The sequence below is a fragment of the Haemaphysalis longicornis genome, unplaced genomic scaffold (genome assembly GCF_048455015.1).
Source record: "Haemaphysalis longicornis isolate Haplotype H1 unplaced genomic scaffold, Haemaphysalis longicornis Haplotype H1 scaffold_3, whole genome shotgun sequence".
NCBI lineage: Eukaryota > Metazoa > Arthropoda > Arachnida > Ixodida > Ixodidae > Haemaphysalis > Haemaphysalis longicornis.
In genome coordinates, this window is record NW_027526335.1 from 69,206,932 (window position 1) to 69,229,261 (window position 22,330).

General features: G+C 46.5%; 1 protein-coding gene across 1 annotated transcript in view; it reads left to right on the top strand.

The window, feature by feature from the left end:
- The window catches only part of LOC144174583 (transient receptor potential-gamma protein-like), a 147,314-nt gene that overhangs the window by 86,987 nt on the left and 37,997 nt on the right, over positions 1-22,330 (top strand). The window contains exons 3-4 of the mRNA XM_077703356.1: positions 5,343-5,666; positions 9,313-9,553. Of these exons, the coding sequence (XP_077559482.1) occupies positions 5,392-5,666; positions 9,313-9,553 (516 nt within the window). The 5' untranslated portion in view covers positions 5,343-5,391. The remainder of the gene's footprint in view (positions 1-5,342; positions 5,667-9,312; positions 9,554-22,330) is intronic.

The window sequence follows — 22,330 nt, forward strand, 5'->3', positions numbered from 1 at the left end:
CTCTGAAAAGGTCTAGTTGGATCTGTTGAGTTCCGTTATTCAAATTGCCCGTAAAATTCCAGGCTTGCACGCAAGGCAATAAGTAGCACCTTGTGTTATTTACTTTGTTTTAAGATTTAACGACCCAGTCAGTACCTGAGAAAAGGAACCAGGAACGTTTTTTGTTACTTTTTATACTGAGTAGCGAGTAAAAGTGTTTAGCTTATCTTAGGCAAGAGCATTTACAGCGATAGCTACCTGACCTAGTTTTAACCCAGGCTTGTCCCCGTAAATGCACTAATTCAAAGCCATTGAAGTGGACAGCCGAAGTTCTTCGGATAGTACGTAGGTACGAAGGAGTCAAACAAGGACACAAAATTTACTTTCTTGTTTCTGCTTGAAGTTATCTGTCTTGGACATGGTCCTCTTCAATTTGCCATCAGTTTGACCCTTCGCCTCTACCACCAACAAATGCCCGAGGACATACACATGACATCACTCTCTGAAAATAAGTCGTATTTGAACTAACTACGGTGCATGATCTACTCTAAGATTCAAGCACCGGCGTTTCTTCACGTGCTTCAGTAGACCGGCTATACAGCCTTGTTGGAGATGTACTTTTTTCGCCGACAGACATTTTCGTAGGTTGTTACTATTGACTAAAAGAGACCATGCAACACTCTCGATAAACGCGTTCACTCAACCGCCGCGGCGGCACAGTGGCTAAGGCGTTGCGCTGCTGATCACGAGGTCGCAGGTTCGATTCCCGCCCGCGGAAGCCGCTTTTCTGACGGAAGCGAAAAGCAAAAACTCCCGTGTGTACGAGATTTCGGCGCACGTTAAAGATCCCCAGGTGACCCAAATTAATCCGGAGCCCTTCACTACGGCGCGCCTCACCTCCTTCGTTGCGTCGGCGCGTTAAATTCCCCACAGTCGAATCGAAACGCTCTTACTCTTTCCTTCGCGTCTGGAGGTACTGCGAAAGCGATAGTTGTCACCAGCACGGAACGCCGCTGTGTGATTTGCTCGTCGCAGCAGATACGCCTTCCGATTCAGCTTTTTTTTCGTGGCTTTATTTCTTAGCTTGCTATGGAATGCGTTCATTGCTGCAACTGATGGAAAACCTGCCAACAGCCGCTATGTGCCCTAATGACGTAATTCGAACGCTCTAATGACTGGGTGTGTTGGGTGGCTACGTTCTGCAAGCATTTAAAATTTCAAAAAAAAAGTTGAAAGAAGTGTTGCAGGGCCCCTTCAAGAGCAGGAATGCGCGCTTGGGTAATAAAATCTGTAACAGCAGTACCTGACAATTATATTGTCAAAATAATGAAAAATTTTCTCGGTGCTTTCGAAATATGTAAGGTGTTCCTTTCACTCCGTAGTAAAGAGTAACGTACTCGCTTGCTTTTTTGGCGAGTATCAAATAACAGTAACTTGAACATCTCTGTCAATTATGACCTTGCTCCCTGCGATCGCCGTCTCGTGATTGGAAAGACACTATCGAACTCCTAAACCTGTTTGCTTGCCAATTTCGTTTCTGCGAGTTCCGCAAGTTTTTCTGCGAAGTTTATGCGCTGCATCTTTCGCTGGGAAGCACCTCTCGGTTTTGTACTGCCAAATTTTCCTGAATGACGCAGAACACTGCTCACATCTTTCTTTGTTGTTGTTTTTTTTTTTTTTTTTGCGTTTTTTGCACTGCCTTCCTTTCGAGATTTGCAAAGAAATTGCTTCTCCCTAGTACAGAAAAAGATCGCAGGGGTGCAGCACTGTATGGACCACGGTCTATTTCTCTCGTCACACAACTTGCTACATGTGTTTTCTTCTCTTTTTTTCGCACTTTTAGAAGCGAGTTTCCGGCTTTCTCCGCGCTGGCGTGTTGCTTTCCTCGGAGGTGTTATTCTTGGTCACGAAGCGGGCTGCGTAGTCGAAGGTTTCGGGTTCTGGGTATCAATTGCGGCTTCCGCGTCCTATACAAACAACAGGGGGTGTGGGTGCAACGTGGAACTACTTTTCCCCAGCCGACCGCACATGTTCTACTGGCGCGCTTCCCGCGGTTATTTCGTTTATTTTGCCACGGTCTGTTGAGCCTCCGCCGTCTTCCGCGGGATTTTCTCACCATACGTTTTCTCGCATGGTGGGGTGAAGGAAAACGTTGCTTTAAGCTATGGACCACCTGCCTGAATCTCATTTCCTGCATTTCGTTTGTATTGTTCTTGTCATAGCGACAAATAACGAAACGGGGGGAAGTTGTTAAACAGTCGGCCATTGCTTTTTATAGTTCACCGAGGGTATCAAAAACCTGAAGTCACTAAAGTGTCTTAGTAATGCGTTGGTTTCAGCATCTAGACTCTATACGTTTGCTTTGTAGTAAATATGAGCTGACTGTGCAGTAAGACTAGTCTACCATACTCTAAATACACACCTCCACCCGCCGCGGTGGCTCAGTGGCTAAGGCGTTGCGCTGCTGAGCACGAGGTCGCGGGTTCGATTCCCGGCCGCGGCGGCCGCTTTTCTGACGGAGGCGAAAAGCAAAAACGCCCGTGTGTACGAGATTTCGGCGCACGTTAAAGATCCCCAGGTGGTCAAAATTAATCCGGAGCCCTCCACTACGGCGCGCCTCATCGCCTGCGTTGCGTCGGCGCGTTAAACCCTACAATCAATCAATCAACACACCTCCAAATACAGCGGTGACGAATGAAGAGATTTTCAATTGTAAAATGAATAACAAACGAATGTTCTTCAGGCGTGTGCATGAAAGTGTAATTGATAGCTCCTTTTAAACTTGAGCTTCCGCAATTTTAAAAAAAAATTGCACAGCCGAGTATAATTCACTTCTGGCTTCAGTGGTGGAAACTTAACATTGTATGGCGTGTATTCAGTACAATGTCTAAGAGGGGATTCTGCCAGGTACCACATACGTAGGCAGCAACTTTTACTAGGTCAGTGCGAAAGGCTAGTGGTTCCCGAAATTATATCCTACGTTCTGAAGTTCGACATTCGACCATCATTTGCTGCCACCATCCTCTTTTAAATCGGTGTATATCGGATCAATTCGAATTATTATTTCTTTGCTTTGGCTGTTTTGTCTATTTCTTTGGATTTATCGGGAACCATAAGGCCCTGGTTATGAGAAGGGACGTTTAATGCGTAATGAATTATTTTGCCTTCGTAGGTTGTGTACCAATGTGGAATCGGTGACCGCGAAATCGTAATTGACTCCCGAGTTGCAAAAAAACTGCTTCTGTGTACAGCTACTTTTTTTTTTCACTGAAATGTGCTTGCCCTACCACCACTACAAGCGCCACAGAAAAAAGGCTTGAAGCGGACCGCACGTTGTTTTTCGAAATTAAATATTTATTTAAATTGTGGAGGTGTCGCATAGTTTACCAGCAACTATTCCTCTGCGTCCAACAGCTTTCAATATATACACGCATTTTTAAGTGAGGTACTGCTCCCTGGAGCTGTGTTTACGAGTAATCTAATAAAAGGTAGAGACCATGGGTAAAGAAAAAGGGGAGAACGTGCATGGATTCGGCGCGCAATGTGATTTTTCGCTTCTAGGCGACACCGTTTCAATAAGATGCGCACGCACGCACTCCCGCATATCACACAACTGAGGTCGACCGCACGAGGTCAAGACCTCCGGAGGCTGCCATCTTTGGTTACCCATGTCAGGTTCCAGGAGGGTCACTCGCCCGAACAATTAAGCCAGACGTGCAGAGAACTCTGTTTCAACCCCATAAAAATGGTGTTCTTTGGATGCGAAGCGCTCTTCAGCTGCCTCTATTGGAATCTGCCTAACCTCGTGACAAACTAAAGGGGTTAAAATTGCGCGTGCGTGTGCGAGGGGGGAGGCAGGACGCACTCCTTCACATTCGCAATCGCTTCAAAGGGGGCAGAGAGTGTATGCGTGCTCCGTGCTTCTTTCCAGATTGCTTGCGAACCAAGGAGCTATATCAGAGCCGTGCGCACACGCACACCTTCACGTAAGCACAGAGCCCGCACTCTATTGCAACGTTAGTGCACTCTCGTGGTTTAGCTCCACCGCAATGCGCTCAAGTGACCAACCCATGCCATAGACAGAGCAAATCCGAGCAATGACGGCAATGACAGCGAATGACAGCAATTTCGGTCGAAAATTGGACCTGCGCGGGGGCATTGCGCAATGCAGATCGCCGTGCTTGCATTGTGCGATGAATCTTCTTGCTCTCGTTGTTTGACGTCATGAATCTTCGCAAGCGATGCTTCACATATCGTCGACTACCAACGCAATGGTTTCTGCAGCACGTTCATAGATTTCTCTAAAATGGCGGTGAGCCCCGCACTGATCGGTAGTGTCGGCGAGAGATATACGGGTTGTCTGGAAAGTCATAAAATCGGCTCACCTAACCGTGAAGCTCGCCTTTCTCGCCTTTTCCCGCGCAACGTTACGGTCGCGGGGATACGGCGTGGACCGAGAGCTGAAGAAGCATTCAAATAGCACGCAACTGGCGAAAAAGAAAAAGAATAGGGCAAAAGTTCTTCTGCGAGCGGACGTGACATGACTTGTCAGTTGACTTCATGGAACGGCGTCACGTTCGTTCTGATATTACAAGACGTGTCTTCGCGCAGCCTTTGCAGCTTGGCACAGACATCTTCACGTAAGGCGAGCTCTTTCAAACGGTCACGTCGTCGACATTGCCAAACGGTGGCGATTCAAGGGCACTAGTTGTTCCTTATTTGTCTTTGGTGTTTCGCCATGCCCAGCTCTGAGATAGACATCACGCCCTGTTAGGAAGCAGACGTTGCCGTCATTGCAAAGAGATGATAACAAGCTTTCCTACAAAGATGATGTAATGCCCTCCCTTTTTTTTTTCCTTTGACGGTGACCGTCGCGTGTGGTCATTTAACGAGGTAGCGACTACGACGTATGCAGCCACATGTCTCGATAGCATTGCTATTTCTTGAGTACTCCTAAAGCAACTCCCCTGTCGTACAAAAGAAAAAAGAAACAGCCATGTGTGACTTTGCCAACGGAATTGTCGCGTGCGCGGTGCAAGGTGCGCGTTCCCAGTAACGGAAAAAACAGAGTGACTTGCATTACTTTATGTTACAGCGAAGCTGGCTACTGTTCTGTGGATTTTTCGTGTCCGTCACGAAAAGTTCAGATCCTGAGTTTGAGGCAAAAGTTCGAGGCGTTCCATGTTGTTGTTGTTCTGGTTGTCGCCGTCGAGGTCATTTTGTAGTTGCTGTTGTTGTTGTTGTTGTTCGTGATAATGACGATGGTGATGATGATGATTGTCTAGAGCCATGGGCGTGACGCCGAGACGAACGCTCGGGAGCACAACAAGTGTAACCTTTGCCGCCCTGGTTGTTGGACGCAGACCTGCAGGGCCTGCTGGGCGGTGAGCAGCGGCGCCACTGCTGAGCCCCATGGACCTGGAGGCCGGCGAAGGAGTAGGGCCCTGCTGCGATGGCGTCCGGGGCGGCAACTGCTCGCCGCTCAACGGGCACCACGCAGCGGGCCGCTTCTTCGGCGACGCGCCCGATGACGAGCCGCCCGAAGCCGCTCCCGTCGCCGCCGCCGGCGTCCTCACCGGCGCGGTGCCCGCCGCCGCCTCCGAGAACAAGCCCGAGGGCCAGCTCACGCTGGAAGAGAAAAAGTTCCTTCTCGCCGTCGAGAGGGGGGACCTGGCCACGGCGAGGAGGTACGCTACAGGCGCACGCTGGGTCCGCAGGTGGTCATAATCCTAGCGTTATAAAGCGATACTCGAAACAGCTAGGGACCGCGTGACTCGAATAAAAAAAAATAGCGAAGAAAACGTCTATTCCTGATGGCTACTTACACCGTATTGCTCGAACGCAGAAGCATAAAATATAAGACTTTTGTACGTATCCAGTGGACGAATGGCTCGAAGCAGAAATAAGCGAAGAGCGGGAAGCTGGCTCAATATTGGTGCGTGTACATGGTCCAAAGAACGTGCTTGGGCTTGATGGGCCTGGTGAATCAGACTACCACCAGAGTTTTCATTTAAATAAACATTTCACAGGTGTTTGCTCATGCGTTCTATTGGTGTGAAATAAATCCCTCAGCTCGTTTTCTTTTTTTTTTTTTTTGCTCATCTAACCTCTCTGCTGGACTCTGCAGGTTTACCGCATTTCGACGCATTCCTGCCGAGCCTTTTTGACAGGCATTGTTAGCTATTTGTTCCTTCCTAAGTCAAAACTTTGATAACGCCCCTTCGCAGCCATGTTAAGAAGATGGGGCGATGCAGGTTTGAGTAGGCAAAGTGCTGCTACTAAGTTATCTGCGATTAGATATTTTCCGACTCCGTGTATTCAAGCTGAGCAGACTTCGACTACTCAGAGCGGATTTTTAATTTTTTAAGGCGAAAGCCTCAAGTGCCTCATTCGGCGAAAAAGCGCCGTTGTTGTTGGTGTTGTCCGGTCAAGAATTATACGCCGCAGTTTTAAAGAGTGAAGGAATAAAAAAACACACGTGTTGGATTTTATGCTGTGGCATTCGATCCGGCGGGATCCGAATCCGGGTCTTCGCAGTAGCAGCACGAGACTCTAACGACTGTGCTATTCCAGAACATTGTGTGAGGTAGAAAAAAAGTTATGGTCGTTGTTGTTCCTTTCTTTTGAGAACATCCTACTCGGTGGATTGACCTACAATCGGAAGCGTTAAGGTGCTAAATGGACCGCTTCACAAAATTCGCGAAACTGTGAATTTGAAAATTTTTAGACAAAGAAGACAAAGAAACGAAAGCAGAGAAAGAGACGCAACCAACCAACCAACCAACCAACCAAATGCGTTGTAGCATCAAAGAAGTTATTAATAAGTGTCGTCAGGCCTTCGCCTTCGAAACACGTAATTAGTAATTCGTAATTAGGCAGACCTAAGTTCCCGAGGAATTTTGTTTTCTTCGCACATCGGTAAACTAAGAACCTTCGTTAGGACAATAAACTTAATACCGGAGGAAAAAGTAATATTTTACGTCTTGCTTTTAGGAATATTAAGAAATAAAATCGCCCTTCGAGGATTGCTGACATTACTGCTGAAAAACATGCTGAATAAAAGCCAATATTTTACTAACGGACGCGGAAAACGGCTGATAAAAAGGAATACAATGCCACACGAAAATATGCAGGAGGTGGCCCAAATATGCCTCGTATAGTATACGACACACAGACTTCCTGTTGCTTTAATTAAACTTTGCACCCTACACAAGCAATAGCTCCCAAGTCTGGTGGCAGCATAGGAAGGCGCGCCTCTTTTCACTGACCCCTCCCTAGACCATTCTCGCCTTTCAGGAATACAACGCTGCCGTTGAGATTAATCCTGGGCTTATTTGCGCATAAGATAATGCGTGGGCACACAAAGGAACCATGTTCACAAGGCTTTGTTGCGCCCCGCGCACGATGCTCCCACGTAACAAGTTCGCTCCTCGGTATCCTGGACTCCATCTTATACGAGCAAGAAGTCTATCATTTTCCCTGCTTCACCGGGTAGCGCAGGGCTCGCTCCGAGGCAATCCGCTCTACGGTCTAGGCCTTGAGGGCTACGACGTGCAACCATCGGAGGGGCTGCTTCGCCTGCGGGCGTACGAATTCTCATCACGTTGTGAGCCGTGCGAAGGGGAGCTGGTTCAACGCATGCGGTCCCCGCGGGCCTTGGAATGCAAATACGAGGCTGAAGAAATGTTCGCTTAAAATTCGCGCCACATAAATGAAAGCGTTGGTGCGCGACCCGCAGCGCTGGAGAGCGTTACACGCGCATATTGAACCCATGAACAGCTAGCCAACCAACTATGCATGCGGCTGACGCAACTTTGGCGCACTCTGACGCAGCTTCGACGTCAGCGGACCTGTGGAAGTTTTCGAAGCAGTGGTTTTTGAAACTTTCGAAGATCTTGTAGTGTTCGAAGTTTTCGAAGCGAAATCATTTTCGTCTTCTGTTCCCTTCCTCGTGAAACGTTCCATAGATACGAAATCATGGGAATACAAAATGTTTACCTTTGCTGACACACCACCGTAATAAATACAAGGATGTGTGTCGGCAGCACATAACGATAAAGCTTGATATTGGGTTAAGAAATTCTGACGCAGGTTTAATCTCTGTACGACGGCCAGAAACACCAAATCATGGTCCGTATGAATTTCGTATCTACGGAGTATAAGTTGAAGATATGTTGCCGTTTCTCGCGCTTTAATTAAGACAGAAGCACGAAAATTGTTCCAAGCGTTTCCATTCTGATAAATCATTCGATTATTTCGTTTTTTTAAGGATTATGTGCATTGGTTACGCCGGGGTGCGTAATACTCTGTACGAATTCCGTATTCCCATAATTCCATATGCACGGAACGTTTTAGTAGGGCTTCAATGGATAGAACACATGGCAATACTAATTCGTTCATTTAAGCAATAGCATTTCTTCGTAGGGCGTTTTTTTTTAAACAAGCCCTGTGTGATGTGGATAGGTGAGCAAGTATAAGGGCTTCTGTTATTGAGAACAAGGTATCCAGATCGAATTCTAAAATCAAGTCGTTCCAAAGCCTGTTTTCGGCGCCGAAACGACACCGGGATAGTAGGCGCGGCTACTTACTGGAGATGCTGCGGCTTATTTTGGACCATCCGTGGAGCTCCAATGTGTACCGGCCACATCCATTTCCGGCCACGGCAGCAGTAGCTGGGATAAAGACAAAACACAAAAACAGCTTTGTTCTTTAAATATTCCAGGGTGTTTGTTATAAGGAAGACGTCTCGTAATGCAAATATTTCTAGCGATGGCAATGCGGAATAGGTATTTCAAACACTATGCACGTTTCCGTTGTAAACTTGCGAAGTTTACTTTTCAGTATATTGATTCTTAAAACATTTCTAGAGGTAATGTTAAATGGTCATTGTCGGAGAGGAAAAAGGCCAATCAATAAGGTCGCGCTTGCCCTTTTTCTACTTCAAACTTTCTGCCATGCCCAAATTTCTTATAAGCGAAATTAATTGTGTGTCCATGTTTGTCAAAACCACCCAGTTTTTCACCTAACCTAACGAGAAGAGGGAAATCCTGCAAAACTTTTGGGGATCAGCCACGAGCCGATCGAATGATCTAGTGGCCCAGAGACGTGGTCGGATTTCCTTTATTTTACTTCAGTTCAGTGCTAACTTCCAGTGCCAGGTGGCTAAGAAAAGCTTGGAGCGGTATAAGGAATGTGGTCTCGGCAGTGCAAATGCGCCAGGCTGAACTTTATTCCGTTCGCGCTTACCCTGCTTCTGACACTACGGAAACAGGCGACGTGCGTTGTGGTTGTGGCGCCGTCGTGCATGGTGTCCCGTGGTGGGCGTGCGTGCAGGTACATGCTGAGCGCCGAGGCCGGGCTGAGCCAGCTGAACTGCAACTGCACCGACCCTCTGGGCCGGTCGGCGCTGCTGATGGCCATCGACAACGAGAACCTGGAGATGATCGAGCTGCTGCTGCTCCACAACGTGGACACCCGCGACGCCCTGCTGCACGCCATCAGCGAGGAGTACGTCGAGGCCGTAGAGCTGCTGCTCGAGCGGGAGGAGGCCACCCGCAAGCCCGGACAGCTGCACGTGCGTGGGGCCCCCCTTCCTTCTCTCTCTCTCTCTCTCTCTGATAGTGTGTCTAGGAGTGCCGCAGAAAGGAACGCCCTTGATTTGATCAAAGGCAGGGAAGAAGCCGTGATCGCATTCGAGGTTGGGTAGACAATACAGAGTGCGAGCCGAGGCTTAACATGGCGCTCGACCTCGTATACGTATCACGTGGACTGAGTCTATCCACGTGACCAACTTTGGCTTGCGCATCAAGGGAAGCAAGGCCTTGTCCTAGTTAAATAATATCCATGTACTCGGTTAGGCGAAAGGTGAGAAGGTATCATTGTTACTTTGAACCGGGGTGATTGCGTGCTCTACTACTGTCCTCAATCTCTCCGAAGAGGCTGAAGTTATAATATACTTCTTATAGGAACTTAAATAAAAATTAATCGTGCGTTAAGCTGCCACGTGCAGTTGCAAATAAGTCATATCGACCGATTAAGTCCTACGTCCTGTTAATCTTAAGGAACAGGCGTCGAGTTGGGCAGTGCAGGATGCCCATTTCAGTTAAACCGGTCGCGATGAGCGCTGTCGAAACTAATCAGGGGAAGCTTGAGAGGACCTGTCCGACTCTAAGGCGGGAATGTTGCTCGTTCGAGGATAGCGGCTCGAGATTGTTAGAAAGAAATACCTCATTTCACAAGGGTCAGCGTAGGGGGTCAAAGCAAAGGTTTATGCGGAACTTCGTGCAGGCTTAACACCATGCACTAGGAGTACTGTGACGTGCCCGATGCAAACGTTCCCGATTCCTGATAAGTTGAGTGAGTTCCGTTTATTTACGCATCACTCCGCCTTTGAAGGTTGGTAGCAGATTTTTAGAATTTTTATTTTTAGCCGTTAAACTGTTATTTAGTCCTGTAACTAATGATTGATGTTGGGACATACCTTTACAGAGCCGTGTTTAATAAATGCTGAAATACCGATAAATAAAAACCACCCCTTTATAAAATCACGGGTTGCTGAAAATGGCAAACAGGTGAAATGAGAAATAAACGCTGCAATAATTATTACTTCAACACGCAGATTGCATCATTTGAAGCCTGCTCCACGTTTGTTAGGTAATGAAAGGTTATCCATTCGCTCGACAATTTCGTTGTAAGCGCAGCGAAACCTTGCGGGAGCGTTATGGAAAGATTTCGCCGGGATGAAAAAACGTGATGAAAAAAACAAGCTCGTGGCCCACAATGTCCGGACTGGCAAAATATTAAAAAATGCTTGACTGACCTCCTCGAAAAGACAATTATATAAAAGTAAAAAAACACCGCTGGTTGGCTGATAATTTGTAACGTCTTTCTCGTCGCTACAAAGAAAGAGAAAGAAATTTCGGGGGATCAAAATAGAGAGGAGGAGGAGGAACAAATGGCTAATCAAATAAAGCCCCTTCCAATTCGGCTATTTAAAGCAATACGGTAAAAGGGCTATATAACTTCTAATCTACATGTTAAAACGGAGGCTTATATTGCCTATAGAGCCGTATAATTACTGATTCCTTCATGCATTGAAAAACACAAAGAGTTTGAGATATTTTTAAAATCAGTGCCGTAGAGGGTCGAAGCCGTTCGGAGGAGCTATTCAGCTTATCTTAAATTAGTAGCGGGTTTGGTCCCTACTGTATACACAAAACTTCAACGGCACCGAGTACTTCAACTCGATCGAAAGCCTGCTAGAGCGCCCCAGAATTACTTTTTTTTTTCAGCTGCTTAATCCTGATCCTCGAAACTCCTTAATGGGATACTGACTCGGCGACTTCAAGAGCCCCGGCAAGTTAAAAGAAAGACGTGATCCGCAGTTAAACACACCCTTAAGTCGCATCGATCGCGCCAGGGCTTAAGTCCGACGGGGGGCTCTCGCCGCGCTGCTATTTGCAGGAGTGCTGCTTGATCCCCGCGGGCGTTCGCTTAAGAGAGCCACCAAACTTCTGCATCACACAGTGCCGCGTTAAAAGCATGCTACGGCCTCGTTTCTTAGTCTAACCCACTTGGTGCTACGATGTCGTTACTTTGCTCGAACAAAATGGAATTCCGACTGAGCGCTCAAGTTTTACGTGCGGATTGATTATGGCTGTGTAATTCTCCTAAACAACAAAAAGAAGTGTTGAGAGATGAAGGCACGGTGAGGCCGAGGATCATCTATTCGGGCAACCATGACGGAGCTGCCATTTGAATCCACGAAGATAACGACGACGATGATGATGATTAAGATGATGATGATGAAGAAGAAGAAGAAGAAGAAGAAGAAGAAGAAGAAGAAGAAGAAGAAGAAGAAGAAGAAGAAGAAGAAGAAGAAGAAGAAGAAGAAGAAGAAGAGGAGGAGGAAGATAAAGAAGAAGAAGAAGAAGAAGAGGAGGAGGAAGAGGAGGAAGAGGAAGAAGAAGAAGAAGAAGATACTAGTCGATAGAATAAGGATGAGTATGTACAAGGAATGTAGCAGACGAGCCAGGAAGCGCGAGTAGCAGCTATCACAATATACTTTTTGCGTGTAGCAGCAGAGTTAAATGCAGATAGAGAACGTCTCCTCTAATGCTTTTCTGATTTAAAATGACTTAAGAGCGTCCGTTGTAATTACGTAGCGTGTCAGTGGTCATGTGATGGTGGGCATACAAAACTAAGGATCACGACACGTGTTCAGCACGCGCTATAAGAGCCTAAACTCCTAGAGAACGGTTAACCAAAAAAAGTAAAATTCTATTAATCAAATTCGCTTACTCCCCGTGGCTCCGTTACTATCAGAGGATGCGGTGTACACCCGCGTTAATGTGGTGACCTAAGTTAGGCCGAAGCACGCACTATAACGCGCATCACATGAGGTTTCGGCTCTGCACGGTCACGCGCAGGTCACGGTCATGTAGGTCGGCTCTGCACGCGCGAAATTTGAATTTCTTTAATGCTACAGGCTAACGCGATGAGCGGGATTGGGGCAGCGTGGGCCGTTTTTTTATTGGTCTACTGCATTTTACTACAGGAAAGGCCGTCGAGTATGAAGAATGGCCTATGAAAGCCAGAGCCCAGAACGAACAGTGATCATTCTCAAACAGTGAGGTGGTCGTGAATTCGCTGAACTGAACTGTCTGGCCGTGTATGGCATGCGTAGTAGAAATTTGGCCAACGAAACGACATGAAGTAAGTGACAGCGAAAACATTTCTGACAATCGAAACATTCCCTGCTCGGGTATCATTTCAGAACTAAAAGAGTGCTAGCCCTGCAGCGCGTGTAATAGGCGCAGAATTCCAGGCAAAAAGCTCGTTAGCAGAGGTGTTAGCTGAATTTCAAGATAGATTAGTTTTAAAAGAATTGCAGTGATCATGAAAATGCGACAGGCTAAGCCAGAAGAGAAATGACGCTTGTGTTAAATTTTCCCCTTTGCCTGTACCACACAACAGCAGGTATCTATAAATCGCTACGTCAGCGACAAAACATTCCGTGTGTTGAACCGAGAACCCCACGGTTTGCCGTCCTACTACATACAAAGTTCCATTCGGTCTTTGTGCCCCATCTCTTGTTAGGACCCTTTATACCGCCTTTAGTCTTAGTAGTACTAGACTGAGACGAAAAAAGTAAGAATAGTGCATTTCGTTACTAATGAACAATGGAGCTCTTTCCGAGGGCGCGCACTTTGCATGCCATCGCCATTTCGTAACACGTGAAGGCCCCCCATCTCGAAGCACCGCGGCTTCTGCAATCCGGCTGAGGTCGGCCATCTGATTGTGCGACTGTGCCCCTCGGAGACTAATTAACGCCCGGTGAACTTCAAAAGCGTTCCGACGAACTGAAAGCCTGTGTAGAGGTCCAGATTTAGCACAAAGACTGGGAGCGATAACCGTGTTCGAATCTTGTCGTTGGTTGGGCGACATTGAGGGAGCTGGGTCGTACTCACGCTCAGGCATGAAAGCACGACATGCACTCAGCTCGTATTTCGCAAACGAAGCGTCCTCAGAATCAAGAAAAAGCAAAAAGAGAGTTCCTTTCCCTTATCCGTTCTCGTTATTTTTTTTCTTTGTGTCCTTTATCCTCCTTTTCCTCCCTAATTTCTTCCTTCTTGTTTTGAGTTTTCTGCTCTTTTTTTATCTATCTTTTCATCACGCTTCACCGTTCTCGCTTTTTCCTTCTTTCTTTCTGTCCCTTGTCTTTTTATTAATATTTAGTGTTCGATACTACTACTACTACTACTACTACTACTACCACCACTACTACTACTACTACTACCACTACCACTACCACTACCACTACTACTACTACAACTACAACTACTATCACTACTACTACTACTACTACCACTACCACTACTACTACTACTACTATTACCACCACTACTACTACTGCTACTACTACTACTACTACCACTACCACTACTACCACTACCACTACTACTACTACTACTACTACTACTACTACTACTACTACTATTACCACCACCACTACACTACTACTACTACTACTACTACTACCACTATCACTACCACTACTACCACTACCACTACTACTACTACAACTACTACTACTACTATTACTGCGACTACCACTACTACTACTACTACTACTACTACTACTACTACTACTACTACTACTATTACCACCACCACCACTACTACTACTATCACTACCACTTCTACTACTACTACAACTACTACTACTACTACTACCACTACTACTACTACTGCAACTACAACTACTATTACTACTTTTCTTATATCTTCTTTTCTTGCGGGGTTCTTTTTAATGCGTTGCAGTCTTTGCCGAGTACCCCACAGCGAGGACCGTGTAACGCCCTGAATTTCCACAAAAATACAGATTTGGCGGAAGTAACACCTGTAATCGTTATAATAGCGCCATAAAAGATAATTTGTCGAACAGAATTTTGAAAACCCAAAAATAATGAAAATATAAAAAGTAAAATATTCGCAAAAATGGTCTGACAAAAATCAAAAATGTGCATCTGATACGTCTCTCCCCAAAACCGAAAAATAAACGAAAGTCCGCAAACAAACACTGGAAATACGTTTAAAAATAGGGTAAACGGACTAACTCTGTAGTATGTCTTGCATCTTTGGGAAAAAGAAACACAATTAGCAAAATAAAGGCACTTCAGCGCTGTAACGGTATATTTACCTCATTTGCCAAAACAAACAAAAGAAAATTTAAAAGGAAAACAATTATGCAGCGTCTTTCACTACTCGTAGCCTTATTTGGCTGTAAAGAACTCTCACTCTGGACAAGCGGCATAAGAATGCTACGCATTAGTAGACAATTCTCTGAATTTCTGCATATTTTTTTGTTTCTTTCCTTTCAATTTTTTGTTGTCCAGGATTTATTTTTCTTTTTTACGTCTTATTTTCCTTCTCTACCGCGTTTTTGTTTCTCTTCTTGTTCGTTCCTCCAAGCCATTTGGCTACTTCGGTCCCACGCCACTGTTTCCCCGCGGAGTACACGTCCCCTCGCTGGTAGCGGTACACGCCAACAGCATTGAGGGATCACCATGAGGAGCCGAAATTTGGGGTTAGATAGCAACAGCCGGGCGGCGCATCCTGGTGGGAGTGGATTTAGAGCGATAGCATCCAGCGACGAGTGATGTCACCGTCTCGAAGAAATTCCTCGTGAACGATTTGTCCAATGGGCGACGAAAGATCAGTGGGCGGGCTCACATGCACGCTGGCCGCGGTTGTGACGCTGGCCACTCGGCTAAGCATCGGTGTTATCCGACGTGTCTTTAATGCCTCAAGCGCACGACAACGTTGAATTACATCGGAGATTGTATTTAAATTGACTTCACCCATGAGGAAATTACAGATGTCTACTGCAATGCCCCTGAGCGCATGCCCAACTTTGTCGTCGTCGGGCATTCTGTTGTCTACTACCCGGCACAAATTCGTTTCCTCATTGCTATTGATTGATTGAACCCGCGTTTATTGAAAAAAAAGAGGGAGAGAGGTCCCTTTGACATGACCGCAGGCCTCGGTCAAGAGTCTGGAATGGGATAGGAAGTAAGGAGTTTGGAGAACAGGGAAAGAATGGCAGCTAGACGCAGTCCTCAATGTCGGCTTCTCTGATGAAAATCAACTTACGCTTTCTGAAGCAATGTATCCTGCTCTCTCCTTCTTCACCATAAAGTCGCCAAAGCGCTTCTTAATTTCTACAAAGAAACGATTCCACGTGGTCAGCGTTTCCTCGTGGTTTTCGAACCACAATAGTGCTGCCTCGTCCAGGAAAAATACGACGTGCGCCAGTCGGGCTGCAGCGTCTCAACAATTGTATATATTTGCTTACTTTTTCATAGCGGGTGGGGCACTTGTAGAGCTCTTCTCCCGTCTTCCCCGAAAATGTCCCCGGTTCCCGGTGAGACTGCCAGCTGCTCGTAGGCGTTGCCTTCACTCGTAGCCATCATTGCTCGGGTGGGCAAGAGGTCAGCGAGGTGACGGCTTCGGCAAAGATCCCGCTACTCCGTTGTCCGCGGTGGGTTCCACCGCACCGTCCACCAAGACTTCCAGGGCGAGACTTACTCTTAGCCTCGTGTGACTGTTTCTTCTGTTTTAGCATGGTCAAATCACTCATGTAGGCCTTAGTACGTGTCTCTAACAGTAGGAGGACGTAACGCATTCACTGGGACCACCTTCAGTCAGCAAACGTTAGCGGACTGTGGTGGGGTTGGGGCTGCCTGATCGGCTTGCATTCCGGAAGCCCCGGGTTCGGTTGCCACCCAGACCAAAATATGACCGACCTTTTAGAGCGCAGCTTTTAAGCGCTCGCTTCTGTGTTTTCGCGTCGTCCGTCGCCGTAAATTCGTTGTAACCGAGCGAACGAAGAACACACCGAAGATAGACGCGACAGAACAATTTAGCAGGAAAGCAGCGGAAAAGAGTATGGCGAAAGTGGGAACGGGGGGAAGGGGGGGGGGGGGGGTACGCCAAGGCCGCGCGAGACATGCGACGCGCTCGGCGATAACGCCAGAGTAGCGCGAGCGCCGTCGTGCGTTCGCTGATGACGCGATCACTTTCCGAGACGCAGCAGTTATGCACCGTCACCGAGAACACTACAGTTTGCGCTTCGTTCAAATTTAGCATTAGGGACTATCGTAATCGTCAGCCATTTTTCTGACACTATCCAAGCCGTCCTTCCTTTCACCGTTTTATTTCTTTGAGTCTTTTTGGTAACTTTGTTGGCTGCCCGTCGACCATTTTTCGTGCCATTTTTTGACCAGATTTTTGACCTGGCTACCGAGCTAACTAATCTTTTCGCAGAAAAAAACAGAAACATATATAAAAAACACGGTTAAATGGCTGGCGATGTTGTTCTTACGGGAACTGTTGGATTATTTCGCTTTCTGTCGGTGCTTTGCGGACAACACCACTTCGTTCATTTTTACGGGGATGTCCTGGCGCGGGCTCGAGGCCATTTCAAACGTAACTGTGGCAATAATGATATTTCGGGCTTCATACCTCATATTTCATGATTCATATTTATTGTACCTGTTTATATATACACCGGAAAGGAGCAGCTAAGTACAGAGAAACGAGCCTTAGGCGCTACCTTGGTACTAGGGCTCTTCCATCGGGAAAAGTGGACGCAAGTTTCCTTAAAGATAAGCTAGGAGCCATAGCACCACATCTTCAGCGGTGCTTTCGCGCCTGGCGTAATGGCTGTTAGGCTGCATGAGGAAGAAGCGTGGTGGGCCATCCGGGAAGCTAGACAATAGGTTCTCCGGGTTACCAGGGAATCAAAAGTAGAGCAGCGGCGACTCGCTAGAGAAGCGAGAGAAAAAAAGCAAACAAAAGGGACTAACAAAAATAGGTTCCGTAAGATAAGGTCTCACCTCTGGCCGCAACTTATTCAATTATGAAGCTCTACATTCTTTAGGCCGCCCTCCAGGCCTACCTACCATTTTGTTTTTATTGCGGGAAACAGGCTTTTCATTTCCACGATGCAATTTACTTAGAGTAAGGGCACTTATTTCATCTTCTTAATTTCTAATAATATGTCCTTAACACGCCTTTGTTCCCTGACCCGCTCCGCTCCCTTCTTGTCCCTTCATGTTACACCTATCATCTTCCATTCCGTTGGCAGGGCATGTAATGCGAAGGCAAGATAACCGTTGGTCATTAAGGGTAACAGAGTGGACCCCTAGAGAAGGCAAGCGTGGCAGGGGGGGGGGGGGGGGGCAGAACGTTAGATGGGCGGATGAGATCAAGAATTTTGCGGGGATAAATTGATCGCCGTTAGCACAGGACACGGATAATTGGAGATAAATGGGAGAGCCCTTTGCCCTGCAGTCGGCGTATATAGGCTGGTGATGATGGTGATGATGGTGATGATGATGATGATGAACGACACTTATACAGATTCGCGGTATGCGTTATGCCTTAAATATCCCCCCCCCCTATGCATTATTCATCGTAATGCACGTCTCTTGCTGTTGATATTATCCGCCGCCAGACAACAAAGTACTGAGCTGCAGCAAGCGGAAGTTTTTTCTTTTTTTGCTTTACTGCAGTTCGACTTCCTGTCCATGCAAATGGGCTCCACTTCCTGCAAAAAAGTTAGGGCAGCTAGTAGGCAGCGGTAACTCGGTACTGGCAAACATTTTGTTTTCGTTTTTCATTTTACTAGGCATGGGGCAATTTCCTCTTGACGCAATTTCCTCTTGAAGATCTTATATCACCCTGCAGGGTTTCCTTAATGTTCTGCAGGCAGGATCATCCGTGCGCGTCAACGAAACCATCGCAGATTCGTTTTGGGATGTCCTTCGTTCACGCGGAACGATGCACACTTTCATCCTCCTGTTATCGAGCTTCGACGCGCTGCTGGCAAATAATACGTGGTGTACCGTGCACGGACATACGAGCGACCAACCAACTCTACGCGACTGAGCGGAAGGATTATGACCCGGGGCGGTTAGATCCCCGGCTGTATGTCATAATTACGGGTGAGTGTCGACGCCGAGAGTTTCCGGGTGAGAGTCGGTTCCGCGGATCTGACTTGACAAATCATTGGCCGAGACATGCGAACGCCTCGCCAATCCTTTAATGGGAAGAATTGTTACTGTTGTTTTTATAAAATTTATATATATATATATATATATATATATATATATATATATATATTTGTTATTGAGGACTCCTATTTAATGTGAATGAAGAAGATCACCAAAACTTGTTCGTATTATCTAGAGAGCAGCCGTTCAGGGATATCGAAAATACGCTGTGTGGTTCGTATAAGCAGGTTTTTGGAGTGTAGGGAAGGTTGAAGCAGCATTGAAGTGAAGGTATAATAAAGAAAAATTTTAAAGACAAAAAACTGCAGACAACTTCGTTCGTAAGATTAAAAGAACAGCGTGATGGGCTTCGTCGCAGAGGTAGGCCGAAGACAGCAAAAGTGTTGTTTCTAACGATTCCGTTGCTTGTTTTGAATCCATATTAATGGAACTTTAAACCAAATTTTCCAGTCATTGTTGGTTACCTGCTGAATGTTGTTGCTGTGAGTTGCCCTGTCTGCGGAGGTCACTTGTGTCTGCACAGAAGCATTGAATGTACGCAAGCGCTGAGATTCTGTTCATACAAGCTTGTTCTGCATTCTGCCTGGTCTATCCACTACCCGAAATACTCACAAAGTTATGCCTCCTGCCGCATTCGCACGGAAAACGCTGCTTGCCTCACTCTCAATGAGGTGGACCTTTCCCCTCGGCTGGACAAGATTTCAAGCACATCTTACACCATTTGCGCAGACGACATCACCATCTGGTCAACGGGTGGCTCGTTCGGCGAACAGGAACAGGTTCTGCAGCAAAGAGTGGACACAGTCACTGACTTTCGGGAGTCAGTGGATCTCTCACCTTCTCCAGAAAAGACAGTCTTTGTAGCGGCGGCCAATGCCCGCCTTCTCAAGCAGCATGTGAAGGACCACATCACCCTTAATTCGTATGAACGGAGCGATACTGCATGCGAAAGAGAGTGTTCGCATTCTCCGTTTCCCCGTGGGTGCAAATGGCGGATGCGGACCATGGATATACGAACTTCTCCGCACGTGGAAGAGCACAGCCCACCTAATTAAATGACACACGTCCAAATCAGGGGTACTGACGAGAGTTCTCCGCGTACACTTGCGAAAGGTCTCTTGGTTTCGAAAACAATGTACGGCATCAACTATTCTTTCCGCACAAAGAAAAACTGGCAGAAATTTGAACTTTCGCGTCGTAAAGCTCTTCGCCTCGTTCAGGGTTACCAAAATTTACAGCCAATAACATTGTCATAGTGCCCTCGGCACTCATATATGGTTAGTGCGTCAGTGACAGTAAAATAAGTATCGGTAGCCATTATTTCATGAAAGTCAAAGTTACTGGCCTTATCTACCCGCCCCCCCCCCCCCTTTCATTGTACACCCCAGCGCCAGAATACCGCGAAAAAATAAAACATTTACCGAGCTCGTTCGCACACTCAACTCGAAAAATGGCCCATTTCGCGGTGAAGGCGCGCTGCTAAATGCGGGCACGGCAAGCATCTCTGTTTTGCCGCAGCCTGAAGGCATAATATAATTTACCAAGCTACAAATTTATTCAACGTACAAGGACGCGTTTCTCTTGGACTTCTGCTCCCCATACGAGCAAACTTGTCGTGGCCGATCTGGTGGTGTAGGCGGCTATTGCGAATCACTGGTGGGAACATCTAGCGTGATCGTCTAAGCAGTTTAGACATTCATTGCCTTTTTAATGCTTTATGTACCCTACCTTGTGAAAAAATATTTTGCAGCACGAAAATCACCACGGCACTATTTGACTGGAGAAAATTTCTGCGCGTGCTGCATGAATGCAGAGAATCCACACACAACATCGTTTTATGGCACTAATACCCGTGCCACACGTACACGAAAAATGACATTAAGTGTTTAAGGCTTTAAGATACCGAATGACATTAATTTGGTGGGCCGTGCTACACGCGAAAACACAAAGCCATTAAATGTGTTGGGCATGATGGTGATAATGACCAAAGAGGGAAACGCACTCATATTTTCGAAGTTTTTAACGTACAGAACAACGTCTTAGAAAAGTTAAAAATGTTTCTTGTGAAAGAGAACATCATGAAAAATAGTGTTTTCTAAAACATGGTTTGAGCTGTTTCTAAAAGTGGCTTCAGAAGCTGCCGTCACCTCCCAGCGGTAGCCAAATCCGAAAAAAAAGTCAGAACGATGAGTAACAGGGTGTTGTGCCTTTTGCAGCTGTTTTAGTGTTCGTCTTCTTCTGAACTTCAACACCATGAGTGCACAAAAAATCGTCTTATTTCGAAGTTTAGTTACGTTTACGTGTCAACACTCTGGTGCTGAGAGTTTCGTTAGTCTCATTCGGTGCTGATCGCATTCGAAAGTAGGCAGATCTAAGGCGTTCGTGACGGGGAATGAGTAGTGCGGAACACCTTAAACCAAATGGTACTATGTTTTTACATGTAGCAACGAATTAATGGCGTTAAAACGTAAGGCATTAAACACTTAATGGCATTATTTGTGTACTTGTGGCACGGGTATTATTGGTGTGGCTAATGTAGGCAGTGTGATTGTGCTTTCACGAACAGCAGAAGGCGGAAAATGGGAAATGTTGCTATAAGTAAGAGCAGACCATGTCGCTGCTTTGGCTGCCAGCCTCTTCGAAGCATTGCGCGCATCCGTAATGTCAGCCGAATTCAAATTTTCGGGGATGCGAGAGAGTCTGATGCCACCGCCTTTGCTCGCACGATTTGCGTAGCCGAAAGTACAACACCCCCCGGCATCATAAAAGGCAACACACGAACTAAAACTCCACTTTTGCGCGCGTCCAAAGCAGCCTACCACCCGCACGGCCGCACCAAGCATGTGCGCTAGCCATGACATCCCGGCCGCCTTGTGACGTATCCCGGGAGAGGTCCATTGCGAAACGTAAGAACATGGAAGTGTCATGTGCGGTGGATCAAGCTGAGTTAGCAGAGCTGTCTAAATTGATTAATAACAAAAGTAAAACAAAAGACACCCGTGCATATAACATGGTAGTGATGGAGGAAACGCTGCGAATAGGAGGAAGCTTTGAATCAACTAAGAGAAAGCTAGCCATCGGCAATAACAGGATGTAAGTAGCCAGAGATGAGCAGGGTAACATTACGCGCAACATAGACGATGAAATAAAGGCAGCAGAATGATTCTAGACCAGACTGTATGCCGGCGACGTTAGACCAGGGGAAACTACTGAGAGTGCACGCTTAACTTGCAGAGTCCCACCAGTAACTGAACAGGAAGTAGGAAAGGTTCTCTAAAGCATGAAAAGAGGAAAAGCTGCAGGTTACGACGGTATAACCGTGGATATTTTGAAAGGAGGAGATAGTGAACTGGAAAACCTTGCTGCACTATTTTCGGAATGCTTAAGGACTCAAAAAGCTTCAATAGCCTGGAAAACGCCAACATTATCCTGATTCATAAAAAGGGAGATACCAAGCACTACACCCATCAGCCTACTCTCAGTTGTTTACAAGCTGCTTACCACAGTTATAGTTACCCGAATAGGTGACAGCCTGGATTCCCAACAACCCAGAGAGCAGGCTGAGTTTTTGAAAGGGTACTCAACCATGGATCACAGCCACGTAGTCAATCAAGTGATTACAAAATCCGCAAAATACACTAAACCCCTTTGCATGGCGTTTATAAATTATGAGAAAACGTTTGACTTAGTAGACACGGCAACCGTTCTAAAAGAATTAAAAGGCCAGAGAATAGAAAATACCTACATATAACTTCTAGAAGACATATTTAAGG